Raw genomic sequence first — 27,247 nt, 5'->3', positions numbered from 1 at the left:
GCCTAGAGATGTAAGCCCAGGGTTCTAAAAGAAAACATCTATCTGTAATGTAACCAAGCCTGAAACAATCTGAAATATGTTGCTCTTTGCATAACTACAGCTACAACTACCATACAGATTTATAGAGTGAATAGCTACCCAAAGGCTTTCCAATGCTGAGTGAGTCATAGCATGCACTCACGAGCTTTAAGAAAGCTATTGTGGTGCCACGCTCCCCTCATAATTAGGTTTTGCATAGTGATTAACTGCACTCCACTGCAGTTAAATATCAATTAACTAATTTTAATACCAACAGTTTGTCTGGTGTGGGAAAGAACAATGTTCAAGGGAAGAAGCACTTGAAGCTGAAGAATCGGGTGAGGTGGGTCTAGTGAGGATGAAGTAGAGCCGTTATGAAATCAGATTTGTACAGAGATTGTAGTCTCATATCCTTCTTGTACCACCACATCAATCTCTATTAGTTTCACTGTTGCATGTTCAGCAATGTATATAGTAATAATTTGGCAATTTTTCACTGTTATGCTGTAATATTTAGGGCAGGCAGCAAAGGAAATGAGCAAGGAACAAGTCCAAACACACTTTGTCTCCAGTGAACTTCATCTTGCCACTCCACAGATCACACCCCAACATATGAATCTCCATTTCCGATGTTTCCCGCTGATGGTGGTCATATCATCTTCTAAAAAGGCTGTGTGAGTGAAAGCAACCATTCTAATCTAAGAAAGCTGGACACATGTGTTTCAGACCTCATCCGCCAACCTCCCTACAGACACTTATTAAAAGTTCATTACAAATATACAATTCTGGTTCAATTGGAGAGAGAGCACCATTCAAATCTGCTGATTTTTTATTTATTTACAATTTAACTATACTTCTGCCCCCAACATGATGCAGCTTCAATGCTCCATCCATCTTACCTTTCCTGATCCATGCCTGCCACTACCTACAGTCACAGTGCTAGTACTGCACTGTACCTACAAAGAGAAGTTCAAACAATCAGCCCACACATGCCCAAAAAAGTGGCCTACCACATAACCAAAGCAGGTCCACCGCAGCCTAAAATCATGGCCTATCTGGCGCTGCCAGATAGACCAGCCCAGCCCTGAAAAAGGGAACATAATAGGAATAGGCAAATGTTGCATATAGCTGTGGCAAAATCCTTGAACATATATTCCTCGTTTGTCCTCAATTTAATTTATTGTATAAATTGTAATTGTGCAGGATCTTAAGAGAATGGTATTAGCGCTTTTCAGGATGCTTTGTTTAATTTAAGTACTGCTTTAATTACTATTACACTAGGACATTTTTCAAAATCTATTTTGAAACTTAGAAACTGTTTTTAAAATGCTTTTGTTACTTTCAGTCGGGTTTATGTGGACCATTGTTTGTCTTACAAATTAGTTTTGATAGAAAGATAACCGCATTATAAACTATCGCTGTTCTCATCATACTCAAGGGCTGCAATTCTCCTCTGTAGAGTCTCATAATACACTTTCTTGCTAAAAACCAAATTGTCATTACTTTTTCAAACAATTTGGGATATGCACTATAATGAAAACAGGGAGCAAGAGGAAATGTATTTGTACAGTTTTCTATGGCATAAATGGGGCACAAGTGCATTGTAGTGCAGTATAAAACATCTTGTGTACAAACATACATTTTGAGCACATAGGAACGATTGTGATATATTAAATGAGTCTACGAGAACTGTCCAGGATAAGAACAAAATAGGTGTGGTTTGACAAATTGAGTCAGTAAATGGAAGTACTTCAGTGTAACAGCCACTGTATCAAGCAAAAGAAGCCCAGAGAGTTTGGCCTCAAGGAGCTAGGTGAAAACAGTCATGAGTTGCCTCTCGGATATTGTCAATATGCCTATGTGGATGCTGAGCACCTTTTTAAAAGTTACAAGGCATGGGGTGGTGCAGGTTTCTGGAGTAAGCAAATTTCACATTCTTGTCGCACTGCCCAAGAATAATTGTTTCATATGCTGTTATTGTTTAAGAAGAAGAAGAAGTGATTGTGCTTTTCTTGTTTTTGTAACTTGCGTATTGTTGGGGACTATACCCAGGGATCTCACATTGTCCATTACAGCAGGTTTACAAATTAGAAGAGTACAGGAGTGAATCCAAGCATGCATAGGTATGTTGGGTTTTTGGGTGAGATTAGTAGAAACTCAGTCTTTGGCAATTGAGTTTTAAGTGATGACTTCACGTCAAGAATTTTGAAGAGCGCTGGATATATTGATGAGAGAGATGTGGTTGATCACATGAAAGACAGCTAATAGGTCTAGTAGCACAAATAAGCAAGAGTGTCCTGAGTGCAAGAAGAGGAGTGCATCATCAACTACTTGTGAAAGTGAAATTTCAGTGATACAACCCTGTTTGAAGTAGGACTGAAAATATTAATTATTGTATGAAGTGCATGCAACTTAAGTAAAATGGGTCTCCCATATGAACTGCTTTGAAAGGGTAATCAAGAAAAGGGGTTCAACACAAAACAGCAGTGTTTTAACATGCTTCTTAGAGTCCCTGAAGTTTGACAAAAGAAAGACAAATGGATAAGAGGCTCCAACGATTAGACACAAGGTAGGTGAAAAATGCTTCTGTGGAATTTGCTGCAGTGATTCAGAGGGACTGCTGCCAGCAAGAGGCTTGCTAAACTGAAGGTCTTTATAGGAAGGAAGAGTTTAAGTCTAGTGCAAAGGTGGGAAGGACCAGTGGGGTAAATGCTTAACGTGATAGCACAGGGTTTTACAAAGGATTCAGTTTTTAATGATGAGATATGCACAGGACGAACATAAGTGACATGAATTTACAAGGTACAAAAATCCTGTCCAATTTATACAATTATTAACAGGAATCCTAATCCCAATGTTAATTCTAAAGTTAGGGGCAAGGAGACTGTATGGACAAGGATAGGATTAACGTTGACTTTTCGACCCTTAAAGTAGCGCAAAGTGAACAGCGGCAATGCGAGTCTTCTTCAGGACATGTAAGGACGAGGTGGATACCGTATACAGTTAATTAGGAGAGGACAGATGTGTTCTTACAGGTAAAGGAACTTTTTGTATATGAAAGTAAGTAAGAACTTGGCTTACCACAGACACAATAAATCCAATTAATAGATTTATGAGAAAGCAAAATCTTTGCATTGGTTTCCACGAAATTTCGGAAGTTTGAAAGTCTACAACCAGAAAGAACCAATATTAGTGCCATGGCGGTACTATGTGTAATTCTGTAATGATGCAGATGGTATACGAGTTACCAAAGTGTACTTGCCTTTGTGCTCAAGGGATGCACTTTATTCAAAATTGGATTTCCAAAATGAATGTGCAGCAAGCAATTTGCTGGCGTTCCAAGTAGTGAAGACCTCCACCTTCCTGTAGGAGTCTAGAATTAAATAGAATGTTCTGTCATTTTTATATGCATAGACATATAGTCAGTACATGAAAACTAAAACAAATTTAAGGAATCCTACCTTGTTTAAATCAATTGCTCAATTGTACAATGTCCCCACCAGCAGGTTGGAGTCTAAATAAAATGGAGCAGGATATTTATTGTGGATTTATGGCATTATAAACGATTTGAAGGCAGAGATACCGGGTGATTCAGAATCCATGTATACTATGATAAAAAAGGGTCGAAACATCGACAATAATGCTATCCATGTCCATACAGTCTCCTTGACCCTATCTTTCAAATTAACATTGGGATTCGGATTCATGTTAATAATTGTATAAATAGGACAGGAATTTTGTACTCTGTAAATTCATGTCACTTATGTTTGTCCTGTACATATTTCACTAATGATTTCACTTGTCACTCTTTCTTCCCTTAATTTCACAAAAGTCACCGCTGTTATGCTGCAATACGTCTATGCATTTTGACAGCCATATTTGACTTTCTTGTAAATAACAAAGGAGTAAAAAACTCTATTTTTTGCTAATTTTTCTTATTTGGTGTGTTCTTACCATTTGCTTTCAAGAAAGGTTTTTGCAATACATTGATCTGGTTTCTTTGATAATAAATACACATTAACACAGCTATTGTACTACCCAACAGAACCAATTGTTTGCTATATCATAAATACCCAGGTTCTGAGGGACGCAGGGTCACCTCCTTAACTTTAATGGTTTTTAATGTTGAGTCGGTGCAGGTTTTTGAACTATTGTTAGCTATCAGATTTGATTGGCAAGTAGAGTCAGTCTGGATGTTGAGTTTTGAATCAGCAGCAGTTTGTGTCGGGTTGTCGAGCATACTATAGGAAAGAATTTTATAAAAATCTAAATAGGAGAAGTCCATCGATGGCTTATTTTTATTTGGGTTTTCAGCGATATTCTATGGCTTTGTTAATATGATTGGATTTGGAGAGATTAATGTTGAGTAGGACACCAAGGTCCAAGATGGATCTGACGGGAAAAGTGGGTATCCCCAGATGCCATCCACCAATTTGAAGAATAGCGTATGGATTTATTATCAAACAGGAGAACCTATATGTTGTCCCCGTTTAGTTTTATGAAGCTATGTCGAACATGCGAGATTGAAAGTTGGCTTTGGTGGTGAAAGAATTGTCAGAAATGGATATAATAGTTTGTCTATCATCCGTATAAAGAAATATTTTGAAGCCGCTGTATCTGCCCATGTTTGCCAAGGGGCTCAAGTTGATATTAAAGAGTGCGAGGCTAAGAACCATCCGGATCAATTGCGAGAATGGAAGTCGTCTCTGGCAACAGAGAGTTCTGAATCGTTGCTGCACTTTGTGGAATGTCCAAATTAAGAGGAGTCTAGAGAATTATTAGCCTTCAAAGTAGTACATAAGCTGCTTGTTGACTACTTTCTTTGTTAGAGGCCAAGTGAAGGAGGTACATAGTGCCATAGTTGGCAGGGTCCAATGAATTGGCAGGTGGATGTTTTCGGAGAGCCAGTACGAAGGTTTGCACTCACAGTTTTGGGACGTATGCAGAGCCTAAGCATTTACTGCAGATCAAGTTGAGTACTTGTCTTGTTGCATTAATGATAAAAAGAACAATTGGTGACAAAGTAAATTGTAAAAACATGAATAGCTAGTAGTACTTTAGCACTTCTCAGAGATCCAACATGAACTCTAAAATATAGGTTACTGTAGGTCTGTTAAGAGATCCAACATGAACTCTAAAATATAGGTTACTGTAGGTCTGTTACTTTCACTTTTGATTTGACATTGACTGGAATAAACCCTAAAAACGCTTCTGTTTAAACTTGTTTGAACATTGTTGATGTATATTGTAGTTCGCCCTGGCTTCACATGAGGTTTACGGGGCAGCTCCTGTATAGCTTTACTACTATCATGAATTCAAACCCTGGGTAACAAGTTGTAAAAGTGGGTTGGGGGCTAATTACTTCTGCCAGTGTGCATTGAAATCAGTTTATCACAAGACCAAAGTTCACAACCCACCTACTACTCCCATGAATGAATGGAAATAGTTATCGCTTCTGTCGCACGTTCCGTCTAGCAATTCTTCTGGCTTGCTGCAAAGCAGCAGTAAATGTTAGAGGTAAGTTTTTGGCCTACGTTAAGACTAGGCTGATTTTCAACTATGTGAACACTATTAAGGATCAACATAGAAGCATGAAAAGAACTTTTAAAAATCATTTTATCGATTTTAAATTCATGTATCTCTATGTCAAATACTAAGAGCTTTGCTTTTTTAGAGACACTAAGTGATTGCTTATATAAACGAACAACAAAAGTCCATGGCTCTTAGATTGAACGGGGTTATTTCAATTAGTTGATAAAAATGTTTTTTTAGCTCATTTGTTCTACGTGAAAGGACTAATCATCTGATAAGGCACAGATAGTTTGCATTACCAGTGTTGTATGCTTCTTCTCTGCAGCCTTTATGTAGGAGACTCCGCCTATCTCCTTTCCCAGTTATTTCAAGAAACCAGGGAGTGCCTACCTGCTTAGTCCTCATTTGTGTTTTCTTGTTTCTTCACGTAGTGTATAATGTTAAGTCATTGGAGATTGAGTAAACCTCTACACCTGAATTATTGCTGGGTCCTAGGCCGCAGAGTTAACCCTAACGTGGCACAGATGTTATTGCTATTTTTATTGCAGTACAAGCTCTTAATTCTTCAATTTACTCACTGTCACTTCATGATAAAATAAATAATCTTGTAAATCTGCCGCCAACGCAATATAAGGCCCAGACAATTCATAAATTATTCCCTTTCTCAACTCTTGGGGCTGGCAATGAGCAGGCAGGTTTAATTTAGGAGACAGGTGTGTGAAGCATTTAAAAGCATCCCTAAATTAAATAAGTAGGACACAATCCACAATAAAAATCCAAAGCCGATTTATAAAAATAGGAATTATTTTTATGATTAAAATGACACCCAAATGACAAAATTCCAATATAGGGAACCCGAGATGTACATTTTTAAAGAATAACTAATTTCTAGTGCTTAAAAATGTATAGCTCCAACTTGGGACAACTGGCTGAGCTTGACCGGGACAAAGTCAAACTTTGAGGCTGACCTCGATGGAGCCCTGGTCAGATACACTAAGCGGGAGGCCACGTTCAAATTTTTACCTTCGCACTTAGAAACTTTTCTGGATGATTTTCTCTCGTCGTTGAATGAGGCACCTCTTCAGGCCGGGGATTAGAGTAGATGACAGTGACTTGGCTTAACACAAGACCTCGGTGAAAACCTGGAAGTCTTGAGCTCCAGAGCTTTCAGCGGGATAACCCAGAAATGCAAGCCTGGTACCGGTTGGTCAGCATGTGGAGTTTTTTTGAAAAGTTGCTCCAATCTTCTCCTAACTTCAAAATGTCCAAAACACAAATCTAACGGTCTAGAAGCTCTGAGATAGTCCTTGGAAGTTTAGGACTACAACTCCTACAATGCAACTGGCCAAATCCTTTAATGTCCACTGGATGCAGTGGCGCCTATTTAGCGGCATACTGGAGCGACCGCACCACTTTAGACACGGTAATCTTGCCGGGCGGGGGCTGTAAAATTGAAATATACTTGCGTATCTTGTACAATCTTACTTAGCGCACTAAGCACTTTATCAGGGGCAGCTTGTTGACCTTGTGTGTCCGGGGAAAACCTTCCGATGTAAAATGTATTAATTGAATCTGCATTTTCAATTGTTTTAAGTGTTTTAAATCAAAAGCGCATTCATAACCCTGGCGGTGTCCATCTGTAAGAGTGGACCCGTCGTGCTGAGGGGGGTTAGCGCTCTAGTCTTCGCCCAGTGGCGCCTATTTAACAGCATACTGGAGCGACGGCGCTTCGGGCGTGCGCCGAAGGCGCGCTGAGGGTGCGCCGAAGGCAAGCCCGGCGCCCGACTGCGATCCGGCCGCGCTCCGCACCAGCCACAATGCTGGATTTCCACGCACAATGGCAGAGACTCTCAGATATAGTTACACCAGGGAACAGCTGTACGATATAGGTAAGCCATGCAATGGCCTCAGTGTACCAGTTTTGGGTCATCTAGTGGGGTCTAATCTTGACTCTGTACAATTGGGTGCAATAAAGTGTGGCCTCCTCAATTTAAGGTCCCTCCCTAAACATTCTACGGAGATCCAACTCTTGATCGAACTGCACAATTTGGATGCTCCATTTATGACAGAAACATGGACAGAGATGGGGCTGGAGCTAGAGTTGGGGTTAACTTGCCCAGTAGGGTACAAAGGACTCTACAAACCAAGGCCTAGTGGTAGAAGTGGCGGGATCGGGATAGTTTTTAACGACTCTTGGGATCTTGCCACTGTAGACATCGACGTGGTTGCTCACACTGAAATCTTAGGTTTTTCCATGAAGGATCAGGCAGGGCATATCCTGACTGGCCTAGTCTGCTATAGACCCCCGGGTGCAGCGAATGCACAACAGCAGCAGCAGCTCGTTGAGGTGATTAGCAATCTGGCCCTTACACACCGCAGATTGCTGATATTGGGTGATTTTAATCTTTGGCCCAATGGGAAGCTAGATACAGCTTATAACAATCTTATCCAGTCTTGTGCAAATCTTAACCTGAGGCAATCGGTTTCAGATGCCACCCATAAAGCAGGACATGTGTTAGACCTGGTCTTTTCTGGTGATAACTCAATTATAATGGATAGAGTTACTCCAATGGGATGGTCTGACCATTATGTGGTCGAATTTAGAATCACCCAAGGTAGAAGGCCCAGTTCCCTGCCCACTGAAGATAGGTGCTTCTTGGGCAGGGACTGGAAGGCCCTGTTGAGGAGGGCCAAAACGGCGCAGGTCTTCCACTTAGAGTTCCTTTTTGATCCTAGGAAGTCGATTACCGAGAATTACACAGCCTTCTGCGAGCAAGTAACCAGTACAATTGATCAGCTCGCCCCTGCTAAGATCATTAGGAAACGGGGAAAACCCGATGCTCCATGGTATACCGACAAACTGAGGACTCTTAAGTTGGAATGCAAACGGGCTGAAAGACAATAGAGAAAGTTCTATGTCAGTGATGATAAAGCCACTTGGAGGGAACATTTAGCCAGGTACAAGAAAGTGATTTCCACCATCAAGGCTGCATACTTTACAGACCTTATTTTAAAATCATCTAACAGTGCTAAAAGTGTCTTTAACATCCTGAAAAACATGACCAATCCAGAGTGCACAAGCAATAAGATTGTGCCCTCACAAGAGCTCTGTGATGGTCTGGCAGTCTTCTTTCAAGAAAAGATAGGATTGTTGAGGGACTGAAACCAGATATCCTATCGGGCACCATAAGTAGGGTTGTAACAGGCACCTTCAATTCACAGGGAATCAGGGATGTTGGGTCAGAGTTAGGGAGGCAGGGGACAATTCTGGACCACTGGGAACTGCCTTCAGAAGAAGAGTTCGTCAGGGTGGCGTTGGGGGTCTCTTCTGGCTCACCGCTAGATCCTTTCCCCCAAAAACTTTGGAAAGAGCTGGTCTCTGAGGTCTTCCCACTGCTCCACCAGTTGTGCAGTCAATCTCTCAGCAGTGGAGTGGTACCATCCTGCTGGAAGGTGGCGGTGGTCTCACCCCTCCTTAAAAAACCTTCTTTGGACCCTAATAGTCTTAAGTACTATAGACTGATTTCCTTGTTACCATACCCAGTAAAGATAGTGGAGCGCCTGGTTAGCCAGGCACTCTGGCTTTCTGGAAGGTAACAAGAAGCTGGGGAAAGAATAGTTTGGCTTCCGCCCAGGTCACGGGACTGGGACAGCTCTGGTCACCGTAATGGACAACCTTCGGATGCCGGAGGTCAGGGGACAATCTGCGACATTGATTCTGTTAGACCTGTCCGCCGCTTTCGATACGGTTAACCATGCCACCCTGCTGTCAAGATTGGAAGAAGCGGGGGTGGCAAATATGGCTTTGCGGTGATTCCAGTCCTATCTGGCGGGCAGACGGCAGGCTGCTGCCCGACCTCCCTTTCAATTAGACTTCACTAATAATGAGCATGGGGTCCCTCAGGGGTCCTCAATCAGCCCGATCCTATTTAATGTTTATATGCGGCCGCTCATGGATGTCATCAAAGCTCACAATATTAGTGTAGTTAATTATGCTGATGACACCCAACTGATAGTATCCCTAGAAGGTGACCATGCGGATTCTCAAGAGGCCTTTCACGAGTGTATGCGGGATATGGTATTGTGGTTGAGAAACAATGCATTACAATTCAACAGTGATAAAACAGAGAATTTGCACTGTGGGGTTGGCAGAGTGCCGACAGCTTTATCCTCTGACTTCTAGCCTATCCCCACGGATGCACCTTTGGTACCTGTGAGTACGGTACGCAACCTGGAGGTTAGCTTCAATGACAAGCTTAACCTGGAATCGCATGTGAACAAAGTAGTCAGGAATTGCTATATGCTCCTTAAAGGACTCCGAAAGGCACTACCTTTGTTACCTCCTCAGGCCAGAGGCATAGTGGTTAGGAGTGTGGTCCTTAGCCGCCTGGATTACTGCAATGCTTTGTTACTGGAGTCCCCGAAGTATCTGATCTTGTGACTCCAGAGTATCCAGGCGGCAGCAGCAAAGCTTGTCCTAATGAGAGCTCGTGGATCTTCAACATCCCAGGCACTTGCTGAGTTGCATTGGCTCCCTGTCAGCCAAAGGATACTGTTTAAGTCTTTGTGCATTGCTTTTAAAGCGCTTCACGGATTTGGATCCAAACCCCTTCAGGGCAGGTTTGGCTGGTATGCCCCTGCACGAAGCTTGTGCTCCTCGGCAGCCAGCTCGGCAACTGTCCCTAGGATCAAGAAAACCACACTGGGGGGAGAGCGCTCGGCTATGGAACAGTCTTCCCTTGGAATTGAGGCAGATACAGGATTTATTGCTGTTTCTGAAGAAAGTTAAGACCTGGCTTTTCCCCAGAGTGTAACTTCCGCCGCCTGTCCCTATCTATCTTTTATCGTGTCTCAGCGCCAGGATGCCCGTAGGGTTACAGTGCCCTTTATAGATATTAAATATATACATACATGCACTCCAGGGTGGGGGCTTCTTGGGGAAGATGGTGCAGGTGGCGCCGTGTTAAACTATTGCTTTCAGGGAGTCCACTCTTTAGTCCTTTTTGAAGCAGGGCAAAGTCCTCAGGACTGTAATCCCCAATGTGCAGCAGGAGCAGTACTTTAGAATGCAATCTTTTGGGCTGCAGTCCAGGGTTCCAGCAGGGCAGTCCGTTGCTACCTTGTAGTTTCAGGCAGCAGATCTGAGTTGCTATGCAGATCTCACATATATGTTCAATGTTCAATGTTCAGGAGCAACAAGCAGGAGGGCACCCTGACCAATAGTGTACAGGGTGCCACCCAAAAGCATGACAGCTTCCTCCAAAGTGTTGCATATTCCTGTTCCACAAAGAACTGTATTTTAAAATTCAAGATACAGAGTGTCTCTCGTTGGGAGTAAGAGCTGGCTGAGTCAACCTACAGAACTGGCTCATTTTCCTTAACACCTCCTTCCCAGACCTCCTGCAAATGCCATTCCTGGGACTCCCATCTGACTGGGGGCCATGGGAAGAGGGGGTAGGCCTGGCTGGCTTTCCTTACTGTACTGCTCCCTTTAAAGCTCGGTTTGATTTCTCCAGCCCCCTTCATGACCTGTTCATATACAGGCCACTTATCTCCTCACCAAAGCAGTTTTTCTAAGCCTGTGTAGGGCTGGCAAATCCGGAGACGCTGCTACAAGGCTGGATTTTGGCTCACAGAAAAGAAAGTTCTCCAACTTATTTTCTGCATTAGTTATGCTAATTTCAACAGTGGCAAGTTGTTGGATTTATCAATACCAATCTTTTAAGTCTTTGAAATATTATTTTAGCTAAATCCTGTCACTGGTTGCACTGTATTACAGTGTTCCCATGTTAGCCTGTGGAGCTGTAATGGTGGCGGGCAAAATTTGTAGTTTTTCCCTCACCAGGGTATATAAAACATCTTTCAAAATGTCCCTACATATTTTTACATGACACCCCATCCTAGGGGCACCCAGGGGAGACCTTGGGTGACTTGTACTTAAAAATAGGGCAGTTTAATACTTTGGAAGTACCTTTAAATCTAAAGTTAAATTTATAAGAATGTTGGAAAGCAGGACTGATTTTTAAAATGACAGCAGGCAGCACAGCAGTAAAGACTTAAGTGCCTCAAAGCTGCTGGGCTTCTAAACCTATATGCCCTACCATACACTAGGGACTTACAGGTAGGTTGTCAGTGGCAATTCTAATTACACCTAATTAGCATATACCTCTTTAATAAGAGCACTTGCTCTGGGCTGGTTAGCAGAGCCCAGGGCACACTCAGTTACTACCAGTATCAGTAAAAACAAATGGCGGTGATCAGGGCAAAAAGGATAACTTTCTCACACATGTTTTTTATTTCTAATTTTAGGGGCGAGCAGCAGTGCAGGTGCTTCTATCGGTAGTGGAGTGGCCTCAGAGTCTGACAGTGGAGACAGCCTTGTCGATACCTCCATTGACCGCTCACATCATGTGGCTATGCTTATGCTAGAATGGAGTAAGCACCTGATTCATAGTGAGGTTTTCAAGAGCTACACAACAATGGGTAAGTACAACATTGGTGTCAATTCATAGCAGCCTGCCTGCCTTATGCCACCCCTCCTAAACGTGTTAATTAGAAGGAATGGGATGTTCCTGAAATACAAATGATTGAGATGTAGGGCAATGCATGCCGTACTCTTATAAGAACTGTTGTAATCTGCTATTGTTTTATGAATCTGCTGAAGAAAGATAATTTTGCTTGGATGCAGTAACAGGAAGCAGTAACAGGAAATGGGCACATGGGCTCCTCTGTGCATTCAGACAATATCCCCTTCCCCTCACACACACAGACATAAACATAGTCACATGGCTGGGACATTACATATCCACACACGGACATATGTAGTTGGAGACACAGGAATAGACGAAAATGCAATATCTGACTTTGAAAGTATCAACATATTGATGTTCAAAATGCACATGATTAAATATGGTGTCCGGTGTAAGCAAGAAAACGAAAGGATGCAAAAGTAGTCTTCTGATTATCAATAATGCTTTGATTACTTACCAGTAACTGCATTACTCCAAGTCCTTCCCTCGCTGTGATAAATCACTACATGAGGCCGTTGTGCCTCCCTCCTCAACGTCCTCAAGATAATAAGTCCCCTCCCCGCTTTCTGTTCCTGACCAAGCCCATTTCATCACACAGTTGTACTGGCTGACAGCGCGAGAGGGAGGGCTTGATTTATCACAGTGAGAGAAGGACTCCGAGTAATGTAATTACCAGTAAGTAATCGAAGTATTAGCTCCTCGGCCCCCTCGCCATGATGAATCACTACATGAGAGGTACCCAAGACACAAACTGGACCAGCACAACTTAAATGCACATGCAGATAGCAAACTTTAATCTGACAGAAAAACAAATTGTTACAACACAGATGCCATTACTTTAGAACCCAAAAGAGCAGGCACCTCTGGTCCCTGTATCACTCAATACTGTTTAACAAAAGTAGATGGGAATGCCCAAGTGGCAGCCTGTCAGATGTCTTGCAAAGAGGCCCCTTAAGTTCCGCCACAGAGGCGGACATGCCCCTAGTAGACTTACCCTGGATCCCCAGAGGAGATGAAAAACATAACTGCTGTACGCCAAAAGAATCACAGATCTGATTCACCTGCTCACGGTCTGAGTAGAAGGCTTACCCCCCTTACGAGCTGGACCAAAATTCACAAACAAGGTGGAGGAAACCCGGGGAACTCCTTCACCCTTTCCAGGTAGATAAAAACTGCCCTCCAAAAATCAAGAGAATGACGCGCCATCTCCTCAGGAGACTGAGGGTCTGGAAAACACCCCAAAAGACAAAGGGAGACAAGATAGTGAACCCAACTTCCCCAGGCTACGAGTAGAAGTGATAGCCACTAAAAATAACACTTTCAGAGGCAGAAGACGAATCTCCACAGAGGACAGAGGTTCAAATGTTGGCTGTGTAAGGGCCTAAAGCACCAACTGCAATTGCCAGGGAGGACATAACACCTTCAGGGCAGACTAGATTTGAGAATCCCTCAAATATTCTGGAGACCAGTCCCTGATCATCAGCCAGATCACCCCAAGCCTTAAAGGCTGCACACTGAACCCTAAGAGTGGGCAGACCAAGGCACAAATGTACCCCATCCTGAAGGCACTCGAGGACCTGAGGAGTAGTCACAGAAAGGGATAGCAGTTGCTTCCTAGCACACCACCGTTGAAAAGACTTCCAGTGCATAGCATATGAAGACCTGGTGAACAATCTCCTGGAAACCTGTATAGAAGAAGAGACTGAGTCGAAAAGACCCTGAAAAATCAATCTCACCTGTTCATCCTCCAAGCTCAGCTTGATTTCCACCAGAAACTTGACCTGAAAACCAGGAAAAATCAAAGGGAGGAACCAAGGGAAGTCTCCACTCCTGACCCTCCCTCATCTGTATCAAAAGAGGAAACAAGAAAGAGTGGGGTATGCTGGAGCCACCAGATTGACCTGAGCCCTCGCCCTCAAAAGCTGAATCAAAATTCTGGATTAAAGGAAGTGGAGGGAAGCAAACATCAGGCCGAACTGCCAAGGACATGTCAAAGTATCCATTCCCAAAGCCAACTTCTTCCACCCCAGAGGAAAAAAACAGAGAAGGTTGGCATTGCAAATCAATTTCCCTGAGGGTGTCCACACATCTGACACACCCTGGCAAACACCTGGGGAGTGAGTAAAAATTCCTGATAAGATTGAATCTCCCTGCTCAGGTGATCAGCCTGAGAATTCAGAACTTCTTAATGTAAACAGACTTGAGAGAACCCACATGAGACTGAGCCCAAAGAAAAAGCTGATCCCCAATCTTTGAAAATGATAATTGACATAGGACCTGGAAGTGATCTTATCTGTCCGAATGACAATGTCCATGTCCAGAATCAGGTGACAAAAGTGCAGGAGGATCAGATGAATAGCCTCCGGTTCCCTCCAGTTGGAGGACCAACAACTCTGGCTGACATCCCATAAGCCCTTGACCTGAAATGCCCCTGACCATGCCCCCAACCACTTTTGCTGGCATGTGTCATAATGACCACCAAAACCGGAGCAGTCAAAGGAACACCTCTCAAGATGTTGGAGGAAACCAGACACCACTCCTTTTCCTGCCAGATTACCATTGTCACCGGAAGAAGACAAAACATATCCTGCACATTGGAAACCCACTGACTCAGGATGAATCTCATGGATATTGAGGTGCCATCTGAACACATGAACCAAAAATACAGTGGCAGTCAGATCGCCCTGAACCCTCATCCAGAGCGAGACTGCTTGAAATGGACCTTACTACAGATCCTGCAAATGAGAGTAAATCTTGACCACTTTTGAGTCTGGCAGAGAGATAATGCCAGATCCATCTGGAACTGGGTCCCTATAAAGATACAATCCTGTTACAGAGTCCACTTGGATTTCTTGGCATTGACGACAATCTTATGAAAAGACAGAAGATCAAGTACTGTTAACACATGAGAAAAGGGCAGGAGAAGAGATGCCCCCTTGACTAGGCAGTCATCGCGGTAGGGAAAGATGGAAATCCTTTGCCGGTGGAGAACGGCCATCATAGGACTCAACACCTATGTAAAGACACATGGGGCTCACTTCAACCTGAAGTGTAGCACCTGGAACTGAAAATGCACTGTCCCCACAGAGCACCTCAGAAACCTTTGATGACTCGTGTGGATAGGGACATGCAGGTATGAATGCTAAAGGTTGATGGTTGTCATAAAATTTCCTGGAGAAATCAGAGGGTTGAGCTGCTGCAATGACAACATCTTGAAAGGAATTTTAACAACCTAGCAATTGAGTCGTTTCAGGTTCAACACCGGCCGAAAGCCCCAGACACCTTCCGGATCAGAAAGAGTATAAAATACACCCCTTTACTGACTTGATCTAGAGACACTGATGATTACATTCTTTTTCAGCAGAGAAGCAATCCTGCCAACAGGGCTGCCCTCTTTTTTTAAGGATTCCTTGGAACAGGCATAGGATGCACCCCGTATCTGGGGGAAGAGCGACAAAGTAGATTCAATAACTGCTCTGATTGATACTCAGAACCCAAGTGTCTGTAATGTAGGCCTGGGCGGTGAACTTCGCTCCGTTCATGGTATTTGCGGAGTTCTCTGCACTCCGCGGAGCTCGCGGAGTGCAAAAAACACTGCTTCGCAATGTGCAGCGGAGTTTCGCACTGCACTCCGCCACTCGCAGAACTTGGCAGAGGTTTTTTGTAACTTCGCGGAGTTCCGCGTGGCAAAACTCCACAAACTCCGCCCAGGCCTGCTGTAATGGAGAGAGCCCACGCTAAAAGAAAAACTCCTATCTTTCTGCCCACAGGACCTGGATCTTAAGAACCGCTATAGTCAGCACTGCTGATTTGTAGTTCCAGTCTTAGCTGAAACATTCTGTTGCTTCTTCCTCCGGGCTGAAACCTTCTCTTATGGGACAAATGGGAGCAAGAATTCTTACCAGAAGAGTCTATGGTGTCTCTAGTATCCATCTGATTCGAAGACGTTGCAGATTTGCAAGAAGATGTCTTATAAGACCAGGTATGTTTCTTGTCTTTAAAGGAATTTTTGATAAGCCCATCCAAACACTCACCAAACAACCTGCCACCCTCAAATAGCAGTTTCAAAAAAGATTTCTATGCCAGATCCGCTCTCCAGTTCTGTAATCAGAGGCTCCTTATGGCTATGATTGCAGAAGAAGTCACAGAGGCCGCCTTGATAATGTCTGCTGACACATCCTCCAGGAATTTAGACTGCTGTTCAATGCGCATCAGAACATCAGCAACATACAAACCTTTCTCCTCAGCCAGGACCACAAAATCCTTACTCAGAGACTGCACAGTCAAGGCCCTGTAAGGAGCAGCTCTCAGAACCAGATTAGAAGCCCAAAAAGATTTCTTAAGGCCACCATCAACTTTGCTATCCACCTGATCTGAGGGAAAACAATCATCCGAATTCAGAGATGATTTGCCAATCAGTGAGCCCAGGATGGAATCCACTTTAATGGCATGAAGTAACACCATCTCCCCATCTTCCAAAGCATAAGATTTCTGGAGAAAACATGGAATTTGGCTGTGCTCAGGTTCCTCCTATGACAGAAAGATAACATCTTTTATCTTAGAGTGCAAAGACAATGCCAGGGCCACAGGCCTTGGAAATTGCGGATAGAGATCCTGATATGAGACAAAATATCAGCCAATTCCTCTCTGGATATCATTTTTCCATCAGTAGCCACCTGTATCTTGGGACCCGACTCTGTAGATGAAACTAAGTTTAGTTTGTCAGGCTGAGAGGAGGGACACTGTGAAAGCTTTCCCCTCTGCTGCAGCTATCATAGAATGAACTGCATTAACAGCCGGGGTACTGCCAGCATTCTACTCCACATATCCTGACGACTGTCATCCTCCTTCGCAACAGGAGGAGACTGAGAACGCAGTCTTTGAGAAGCTTTTTTTACCTCCATAGTAAAGCATATGCTAACTTGCCTTAAAACATGCCTACATTAAAGAACCTAGAGATTTGTCTTATTGGGTAAACATTAGCCCCAGATCCCCATGTACCTTTTGTGAACTCCAATCCAAATAAACAGCAGAATAAATGCCATCAATTTAAAAATCATAGCCCTAATAAAATATAAGCAAAGCAGAAACTCTGTTTTCCATGCGACGGTGAAGAAGTTACCAATCTCCCCGGACACCGAGACACACCCTTGCAATCCAGAGTGAGGCACCACACTACCAAAACCCAAATGCAATGCGGAGAGAAGGAGAAACATGCGCGCTCCAGCCAATAACCAAGTCGACAGGCGAGTAGCACAGTCCAAGAACTTCCCTCCTCACAATCACTTACTAGCCTCCTGCAAACCAGAGGGAGTCCCACAAGGTTTTGCCGGCAAGCCAGGCTGGTACATGATGCACCATGCCCCTAAAACCACTAGTCCCGCTGGGCTCCGCAAGGCAGGAGAGGCAGCTGAGGACATGCTGGAGGAGGCGCACAGTGCCTGCCCAAAAGAAGCACAGAAAAGGGTCCGGAAGTAATGAGGGGGACACAGTAAGTTTTATAGCTTGAGGTTGTGAAGGGAGGCACAAGGGCCTCATGTAGTGATTCATCACGGAGAGAGGGATGAGAAGGTAATCCCACATTTGTATCTCACTGCTAAATAGAGTAATGAAGCGTGCCAGTCAATTTTATTACAAAAAGAACAGTTGATGGACAGAATGCAGAACAATGTCATACATTCACCCCAGTACAGAGATCTGGCCTAAATCCATCGTTTTTTTGCTCACCATGCCATTCCAGTTTGAACCCAGCCATATGCAAATCAGTCTTGACCCTGTGCCTCATGGGAACAGTCCAGCCCGAACTGCCAAGCCAGGTCCTCCCTGGAGTGGAAACAAGCATCCTAGGACCGGTTTCGGGGTTTCACCCCTCTTCAGCCAGGATAGCTTGATTCCAGTGGCATGGAGAGCACGGGACTCACGTCTGAGCATACCCGTCCCACTCGGGGTGACAAATGCAAAAACAACAGTTGATGGACAGAATGCAGAACAATGTCATACATTCACCCCAGTACAGAGATCTGGGCCTAAATCCATCGTTTTTTTGCTCACCATGCCATTCCAGTTTGAACCCAGCCATATGCAAATCAGTCTTGACCCTGTGCCTCATGGGAACAGTCCCGCCCGAACTGCCAAGCCAGGTCCTCCCTGGACTGGAAACAAGCATCCTAGGACCGGTTTCGGGGTTTCACCCCTCTTCAGCCAGGATAGCTTGATTCCAGTGGCATGGAGAGCACGGGACTCACGTCTGAGCATACCCGTCCCACTCGGGGTGACAAATGCAAAAACAACAGTGGATGGACAGAATGCAGAACAATGTCATACATTCACCCTAGTACAGAGATCTGGGCCTAAATCCATCGGTTTTTTTTGCTCAATTTTATTACAGCAGTGGTTCTTGCCTTCTTCCTGTGGAGTCATTCTTGATGAGGTGGCCATGGCTTTAGTTATAAGTGACATTTAAATATTGCAGGGTCAAGACTGATTTGCACTGGCTGGGTCCAAACTGTGGTGGCATTGTGAGCAAAAGAACGATGGATTAAACCCAGATCTGTTGACTGGGGGTGAGTAGTTAAGTTTCAGCACTCCGTCCATCATCTTGTTGTCCACACTTGAATATTGCAACATGTGCTCTGATGCTCTGGGCCAGGGTGCATGAAAAGGTTTGCAGGAAAGCGGTGTATTTTGATACTTTGTGGGAATCTTGTACTTAGCAGGAGATGTTGGATGTCGGAACTCATGGTGCCTTCTATTATAGTACCTCATGAGTGTTTTAAAGTCTTCCAAGCAGTGCCTCAGGCAGTGTTCGGAAGAGATAAATCAGGGTTACACATTCATTTTTTAATTGGTTTTCATTATTCTTTAGGCAGACCCTCCAGGATTTTGTGATTTGCAATAGAATCGGCACTTATGTAAAAAGGCTGCGCTTTTTACAAAAGTACCAGTGGAATTAAAGCAATGTGGACCCTCCCTTGTATTGGTCCAATGGCTTGCCATTGGGCCGATGGAAGCAGGGTCCTCACAGCAGGCAGGCGAGGTGATGTTTATTTACTCCTCACCTCCCCTGCTGTTCATTCCTTTGTCGACAACGACCCCGCTGCACCTAACCTCACCCACCTTTGAGACCTGGGGGACACCAGGTAGTTGGTTACACCAAGTAGATGGTAATACCAATGCCGGCCTCCTGGGGGCATTTTTTTGTTTGTTTTTGTTTAATGTTTTGGGCTCACCGCACACGAGGCACTCAGGCCCAGGCTGGCTTAATTAGGTCTCGCCTGAGCCAGCGTATGCACTGCTCTGGCGAGACTGTTAGTAAGTGGGCTTCAGAAAATGCTCCCACACGCTTTTGCTGGCCTCAAGCTTGCGGTTACGTGCGCGCACTTATGAGCAGAGGCGCCATCTGGCTTTCCTAGTCATGCTCATTAAGCGCATCGATCGCAGTGCGCAATCGCTATCACTTTTGGCCGCGCGCCACTTTCACGGCCGCGCAGCCAATGCTTGTTTCTTTAGACCGGCCCATCCTCCTCAGTTGTGCCCTACCACCGCCCCCATCAAGCTCCTCTTTTGGTGGCCGCTCTCGGCACAGCACCGCGGATCTTCCTCATTTTTAGACCCACCATAAGCCGACCACCGTTCCCTAGTTTTTGGAAGGCACAGTTTTACCAACGCCGAGACTCGAATTCGGCTTCCCAGGTCCAAAGTCGTCTGCTTTAGACATTACGCTACAGCCTCTCTCCTGCCAAATATATCCAAATCTATATGAATGCAAATGAATCATATCTAATCATTACTAAATCACGTTACTTTAACTGTTTACTCATGGCGCTGACAACGGCTTTCCGAAACTAAGTAAGGAAGTTGTCCATCCTTTATGTTCATGCCACTTATCTTCCTTTATAACTGCTAGCACAATGGCTGCGGTCATGAAAGCCAGCGCAGATGCTGAAAATAAACGACAGTCCATATCATCATTGTGAGCGAGTCTTTTCGGGTCTCCTTGTTGACTTTGGATTCTTTTTGCAAGGTGTGGGGAGCACCATTTATCCTTGTTCACACACGGCAACAGAAACAAAAGCGGTCTTCTACACTCCTTGTACTAGCACTTTTAGGCATCGGTAGGACGGTTCTTTAAACGCCCACAGTCTTTGAAGCAGGGAACCACAGACATATTTGAGTGGGTGCCGTCGTTCACTGCCCTTCAGTCAGTGTTCCGGAGGCCTCTCTCAGGCGCCTGATTTTTGTGCCTTGAACGTGGAGGGAGCCTGGCATGTATTTTGGCTGCAGGGGGCCTGACCACTCTCAATGGTGTTTAAAGGTGCCGCAGCCTGGGATTGTGCACAGGCAGTCGTCGGCACAGACTGAATCAGCCTGCACGAGTGAGCTGGTGCTGTATCTGCAACAACGCACCCACCCCCGCCATGTGCAAAAATTATCCCCTTTACACACCATCCGCTAAGTAAGGGAGAAAAAACACAATGCACAAGTTGTGGATCCAGAGCGCAGGGTGGAGGGACATGGCTCTCTCAGCACACTGTGCCTGCTTAGACTGAGGACCAGTCTAACCTTTCTGCGATGTATTGCTTGTGAAGAGTGTGCACTATTTAGCACCTGTATGGAAGAGTCGTGCACCATACTCTACTTTGGGATGTACAAAAATACATTTTCACATTTGCATACAGAGGCGCATACTACATTGTCATATGTATATACAATTCTGTCCACACATACCAGTCGCACAAATCTACAAAATAGTACTTACAGAAAGTAAACATACACAAAATCATAACCAATCTAGTACAATTATGCATGCAATTGCACACACGCATTTACCACACTGTCACACAACAACTGTCACACACACCCACCTCCGCCATTAATTATACACAGCACATAAAATGACAGGCAGCAATCTCCGACCTAACACAATCTAACAACATGCATCCCCTAGCTACTGACTAAATACCCACCAACACGGTCACCACCTGGATAACATCTGTTTTTAAGCAAAATGCACAATAATATGATTATTTTGATTATTGTTATGGAACTGCACCCTGCTCTAATTTGTTGCGCTGTGCAGCACCTATGGCACTCCCAACCTCTCCTCGCCCTAGGTGCTTTTACATGCAGTACAGCTCCCCTTGGTGTACAGGAAGTGGCGAAGATCAAGAAAGCTATAAGTGTACCACTTCCAGAAAACTCTGAGCTAGTTAAAACCTGTGACGCGATTATTCTTTTGGTTGAGTATGCATCTTGAGGGGAGTTACATTGCCATGTACCATATGTTAACGTACGGGCACGCTCATGCATGCAGTCACATAATCTGAAAGAAACACGTTAGTTAGATTCCTCACCTTAGAATATCCCCAGGCGTCAGACTGGATCCGGAAGATTTTTCGTCAGCAATACCCCTTGCGCATCGCTAGGCGTCGTCTGCGGCTCCGCGTCCGTCGTGCGCCGGAATGACGTCGTCGGAGTACTTAGACGCCGCCCTCGCGCACTGACGTCAGTTCTTCTTTTTTCCGTGCCAGTAAGCGCAGACCCGGGAGAGCTACCCCTTTTAGTCTTTTTTGACTAAGTTTTTTGATCCTTTTTGATCTTGTCTCGACTCCGGTGCCGGTAGGATGCCTGGTTTTAAAGCCTGTGCTGACTGCAACCGCTTGATGTCGGTTACGGATCATCACCGCCGGTGCCTTTACTGTTTGGGCCTCGACCACGACGCGGAGTCGTGTTCGAACAGCAAGGCCCTGACCTCGAAGGCTAGAAGGGAGCGGTCCCGTAAGCTTCTCGAGCTTCGCCACTCGGCTCCGCGCCCCTCTCGATCCCGGTCCAGGAGGAGGTCCAAGGATCGGTCGCGGAGCCGCAGCCGACGTCATCATCGATCGTCTGGCTCCAAGTCTTCGGGTAAGTCGAAGCACTCCAAGAAGTCCAAGAGACGACACCGCTCTTCGGACTCCCCTCGCCGGTCGCGCGACTCGGCCGAGGGTCAGGGTGGTTCCACCCCCGCGGCTCCAGCGGAGTCGCAGGCGCCGCGCAAGTCCCCATACCCGCCGGTCCCTGGGACTGACCCGACGCCGGCGGAAGTCAGTGCCTTCCTCTCGGCCATGAGGAACCTGGCTCCGCCGTCGACGCCCGCTGGCGCGCCTTCGGGCCCCGCGGACCCGACTGGGCAACCTTGCATGCCGGCGGCTCCGGCCCCGGTGCCGGCTCCGGCCTCGACGCTGCAAGTGCCCGGGGGACCCGTCCCCGAGTCCCCGCCGATGCCGGTCGATCTCGTCACGCCTCCTCCGCCGGCGTCGACACCGGTTCCACCTCCGACGCCGGCTCCGCTCGGCGTCGTGCCCCAGTTCAGCCCCGCTCCGGACCCGGCGCTGTTACGGCATCGATGGACGCCGTGTACGGCGCCGCTGGAGACACATTGTCTATCGTCCGGCTCCGATCCTTCCTCCTGTTTACCAGGAATCGGATGACGGGGGCAAATGGGAGGGGTCCGAGGATCCTATGGCCGTTCAGGCTCAGCTGTCACAGGACTGGGCAGATGGACTGGGGGAGGCCAGTGGTCTGGATACCTCTCCAGACACTGGATTCATCTCTCCTCCGACTGTGGCTTCGGAGGAGGGTGCTGCTTTCTCTGTGGTGCTGCGCAAGGCGGCCGCAGCCCTTGGGCTCGAGCTACCTGCCGCAGCCCTTGGGCTCGAGCTACCTGCCGTGGCAACTAACGTCCTCACTGAGGTGCTTCAGTCTGCAGCAAGCTCCACTGAGCCTCTGCTGCAATTCAATGAGGCCCTCATTAACGTTCTGCAGGGCACCTGGTCCAAGCCCTCCACAATTCCTCCTGTGGACAGGAACGTCGCCAGGCGCCACTGCCCTACTCCGGGCGACCCCAGTTTTCTTTCCCAACAACCTACCCCCGAGAGCCTGGTTATCCAGGCTTCTACCTCCCAATCCTCCTTCCCGACCGCTCCGCCGGACCGGGATTCCAAGAGACAGTTTGGCAAAAAGCTGTTCTCCTCCCTTAGTTTGGGCCTGCGGTCCTTGAACACCGCCTGTCTTTTGGACCGTTATTCCCACTCTCTGTGGGATACGGTGGAGGACGTGCTGCCCCTGTGTCCGGAGGAGGTCCAGACACAACTTACCCAGGCTCTGGCCGATGGGAGGGATGCAGCGCGACATGTTATCAGATGTGGGCTTGACACTACGGACTTGCTGGGTAGGGCGATTTCTACCACGGTGGCGCTTAGACGTCACGCCTGGCTGCGGTCCACGTCCTTTTCGGGAGATGTCCAGAGCACTCTCATGGACATGCCCTTTGATGGCACTCGCCTTTTTGGTGAGAAAGCGGACAGTGCGCTGAATCACTTTAAGGACTCCCGGGCTACGGCCAAGTCCTTGGGCCTCTCGGCCCAGCGGTCGCAAACTTCCGCCTTTCGCCCCGTTCGTGGCCAAGGAAGGGTTGCCTCCTCACGTCCGCCTAGCCACCAGCCGCAGAACCAACCTGCGCGCGGTCGCGGACGTGGTTTCTGCCGAGGCGGTTCTGGAGGACGACGCGGTCAGCCCACATCCACCCCGGCAGCATCCGCCTCAAAGCCTTCCTAGTCCGAGCTTTCAGGCCCATTCCACGCCAGTGGGCGGCAGAGTTAGCCATCACCTGCTCCACTGGCGGTCCATCACATCGGACAGGTGGGTGCTGCAAATCTACCGAAGGGGCTACTCCCTCCCCTTCGAGACGACCCCTCCAGCCATGCCACCGCAGCACCACCGTATCTCGGGGGATCATTTGAATCTTCTCCACGAGGAAGTTTCGGCCCTCTTGGCCAAGAGGGCCGTCGAGCGCGTTCCGAGCCCAGAAGTAGGTCGTGGTTGTTGTTCCCACTACTTTCTGGTTCCCAAGAAGGGCAAAGGGGGCCTACGCCCTATCTTGGACCTCCGGAACGTCAATGCCTTCCTCCGGAAGGAAAGGTTCAAGATGTTAACTTTGGCTCAGGTTCTAGCTGCCCTAGACCCTGGAGACTGGATGGTAGCGTTGGACTTGCAGGACGCATATTTCCATATCCCCGTCCTGCCGGCCCACCGACGTTACCTGCGGTTACGGTGGGCCAAGAGCACTTTCAGTTTACCGTGCTCCCCTTCGGCCTCACCAGTGCCCCTCGGGTGTTCACGAAAGTGATGGCAGTGGTCACAGCTCATCTGCGCAGATCAGGGGTTCCAGTCTTCCCCTAGCTCGACGACTGGTTGTTGAAGGTGGGCTCGCCCCAGGCAGTCGTCTCCCACCTCCAGACTACGGCGGATCTCCTGCATTTGCTGGGGTTTTCCATCAACGTGCCGAAGTCACACCTGAGTCCCTCTCAGAAGCTCCTCTTCATCGGAGCGGTTCTCGATTCGGCGCAGTTCCGGGTCTATCCGCCGGAACAGCGGGTCCGGGATATTCAGGCCCTGATTCCCATCTTTCGGCCTCTATCCTGGGTTTCGGTCAGGCTAGTGTTGCGGCTTCTGGGGCTGATGGCCTCCTGCATCCTACTAGTGCATCACACCAGGCGGCGCATGCGGGCTCTGCAGTGGGACCTGAAGTTTCAGTGGGCCCAGCATCACGGCAACCTGTCCGACCATGTCTTGATCTCGGAGGGCACTGCACGGCAGTTGCAGTGGTGGCTCACGGACCGCGATTGGGTCACGGGCAAGAGCCTCTCCCTTCCCCAACCGGAGCATGTCGTAGTGACGGATGCGTCCCTCCTGGGATGGGGTGGCCATATGGGAGAGGCGGAGATCAGAGGCCTCTGGTCTCCGGCGGAGTCTCACCTCCACATCAACCTGTTGGAGTTGAGAGCGATCCGACTTGCACTGAAAGCCTTCCTTCCCTCTGTCAGGGGAAGTGTCGTGCAGGTGTTCACGGACAACACCACCGCCATGTGGTATTGCAACAAACAGGGCGGGGTGGGGTCGTGGACCCTTTGTCAGGAGGCTCTGCGCCTCTGGACGTGGCTGGAACACCAGGGCGTCACCCTAGTGGTTCAACATCTGGCGGGCTCTCTGAACGCCAGAGCAGACGAACTCAGCCGCCGGTGCATAATGGATCACGAATGGCGTCTGAACTCCGAAGTGGCGAAGGTCTCTTTCAGCAGTGGGGAGAGCCTTGGTTAGATCTATTCGCCACCGAAGGGAACGCGCAATGTCAGCAGTTCTGCGCGTTGGAGTTTCCAAGGCGGCACTCGCTCAGCGACGCTTTTCGTCACGAGTGGAGTTGCGGTCTGTTGTACGCCTTTCCGCCTATACCACTTCTGCCCAGAGTGCTGAAGAAGATCAGGCGCGACCGGGCCCAAGTCATCTTGGTGGCCCCGGATTGGGCACGAAGGTACTGGTATCCCGAGCTACTCAGTATGTTGACCGATCCTCCGATACGTCTGCCCCTTCGGGAGGATCTTCTGTCGCAGCAGCAGGGGACGGTCCTACACCCGAACCTGTCCAGCCTCCACCTCCATGCGTGGAGATTGAGCGGCGGCAGTTGATGCCATTTGACTTGCCTCCTGAAGTCTGTGATATCATTCTGGCAGCCAGGCGTCCCTCCACAAAGACGGTATACGCCTGCCGGTGGAACAAATTTGTGGCATGGTGCACAGCAAAGGCTGTGGATCCCCTTTCCGCCCCTGAGGTCCTCCTCTTTGTTCTTTCTTTGGCCCGGCAGGGCTCTGCCCTGGGCACCTTGAAGGGTTATCTTGCTGCCATCTCTGCCTTCTTGCGGCTTCCTGATCAGCCTTCTCTTTTCAAGTCCCCTGTCGTTACACGCTTTCTAAAAGGCATTACTCACACGTTCCCTCCTGTCCCTTTTGTAATGCCTCAGTGGGACTTGAATCTTGTTCTCACATTTCTAATGTGCGCTCCCTTTGAGCCTCTTCATAATTGTCCTCTTCGTCTGCTGACGCTTAAGACTGCTTTTCTGGTAGCCATCACCTCGGCTAGACGGGTGAGTGAGCTCCAGGCTTTATCATCAAAGCCTCCTTTTCTCTCTGTTCATCCGGACAAGGTTGTCCTTCGGCCTCGTCCCTCCTTTCTTCCGAAAGTGGTGACCCCCTTTCATCTTGGGCAGTCTGTCACCTTGCCCACCTTCTTTCCGCCTCCGCATCCTTCCAAAGAGGAAGAGAGGCTCCACCGTCTGGACCCAAAACGTGCGCTCTCCTTTTATCTGGACCGCACAAAGCAGTTCCGGGTGGACGACCAACTTTTCGTTGGATACGTGGGTGCTAAGAAGGGGAAAGCTGTGCACAAACGGACCATCTCTCGGTGGGTCGTTTTGTGCATCAAAATGTATTATTCCTTGGCAAAAAAGGACCCTCCTGTTGGGCTGCGCGCCCATTCTACTCGGGCCACGGCGGCTACTACTGCTTTGGGACGGGGTGTCCCTTTGCAGGACATCTGTCAGGCGGCAACGTGGGCTTCGCTACACACATTTGCCAGGCATTATTGCCTTGACAGCCAAGTCCGGAGGGATGGCTTCTTTGGCCGTTCTGTCCTCCAGGACTTTCTGGTGTGATCTTGGTTCGCAGACCCACCACCGGGGATGGTATTGCTTGGGTATCTATTCTAAGGTGAGGAATCTAGCCAACGTGTTTCTTTCAGATGAACAAGTTACTTACCTTCGGTAACGATGTATCTGTAAGAAACATTAGTTAGTTAGATTCCTCACCGACCCACCCATCCTCCCCGTTCTGCGAACTGACATCTAGGGTTAAGGCCATCCCTTTCAGGGCCCTAGAATTTTTTGACACCAGTGTCGGTATCTTGCATGGCTCTGCGTTCCTGGCGCGGAAGGCTATATACAAGAACTGACGTCAGCGCGCGAGGGCGGCGTCTAAGTACTCCGACGTCATTCCGGCGCACAACGCCGACGACTGACGCGGAGCTGCAGACGACGCCTAGCGACGGGCAAGGGGTATTGCTGACGAAAAATCTTCCGGATCCAGTCTGACGCCTGGGGATATTCTAAGGTGAGGAATCTAACTAACTAGTGTTTCTTACAGATACATCGTTACCGAAGGTAAGTAACTTGTTCTTCAAGGCAGGATTAGGGCAGGATTCACAAAGATACCGCTATGTCTTACTCACATAGAATTCCAGGCTTACTCCAGAATTTCAAAAGTTAGCCAGTACTTGGCGTGTGACGGCTAAACACTTCC

The 27,247-nt window shown here is 47.3% G+C and overlaps 1 protein-coding gene across 1 annotated transcript in view; it reads left to right on the top strand.

The window, feature by feature from the left end:
- Positions 1 to 27,247, top strand: part of PKD1L1 (polycystin 1 like 1, transient receptor potential channel interacting) — a 1,386,277-nt gene that overhangs the window by 655,387 nt on the left and 703,643 nt on the right. The window contains exon 27 of the mRNA XM_085607392.1: positions 11,860 to 12,033. Coding sequence (XP_085463518.1) covers positions 11,860 to 12,033 — 174 coding nt within the window. The remainder of the gene's footprint in view (positions 1 to 11,859; positions 12,034 to 27,247) is intronic.

The sequence above is a fragment of the Triturus cristatus genome, chromosome 5_2 (assembly GCF_964204655.1).
Source record: "Triturus cristatus chromosome 5_2, aTriCri1.1, whole genome shotgun sequence".
Taxonomy (NCBI): domain Eukaryota; kingdom Metazoa; phylum Chordata; class Amphibia; order Caudata; family Salamandridae; genus Triturus; species Triturus cristatus.
Note: the sequence above shows the minus strand (reverse complement) of the source record. Positions and strands in the feature narration are given on the sequence as shown.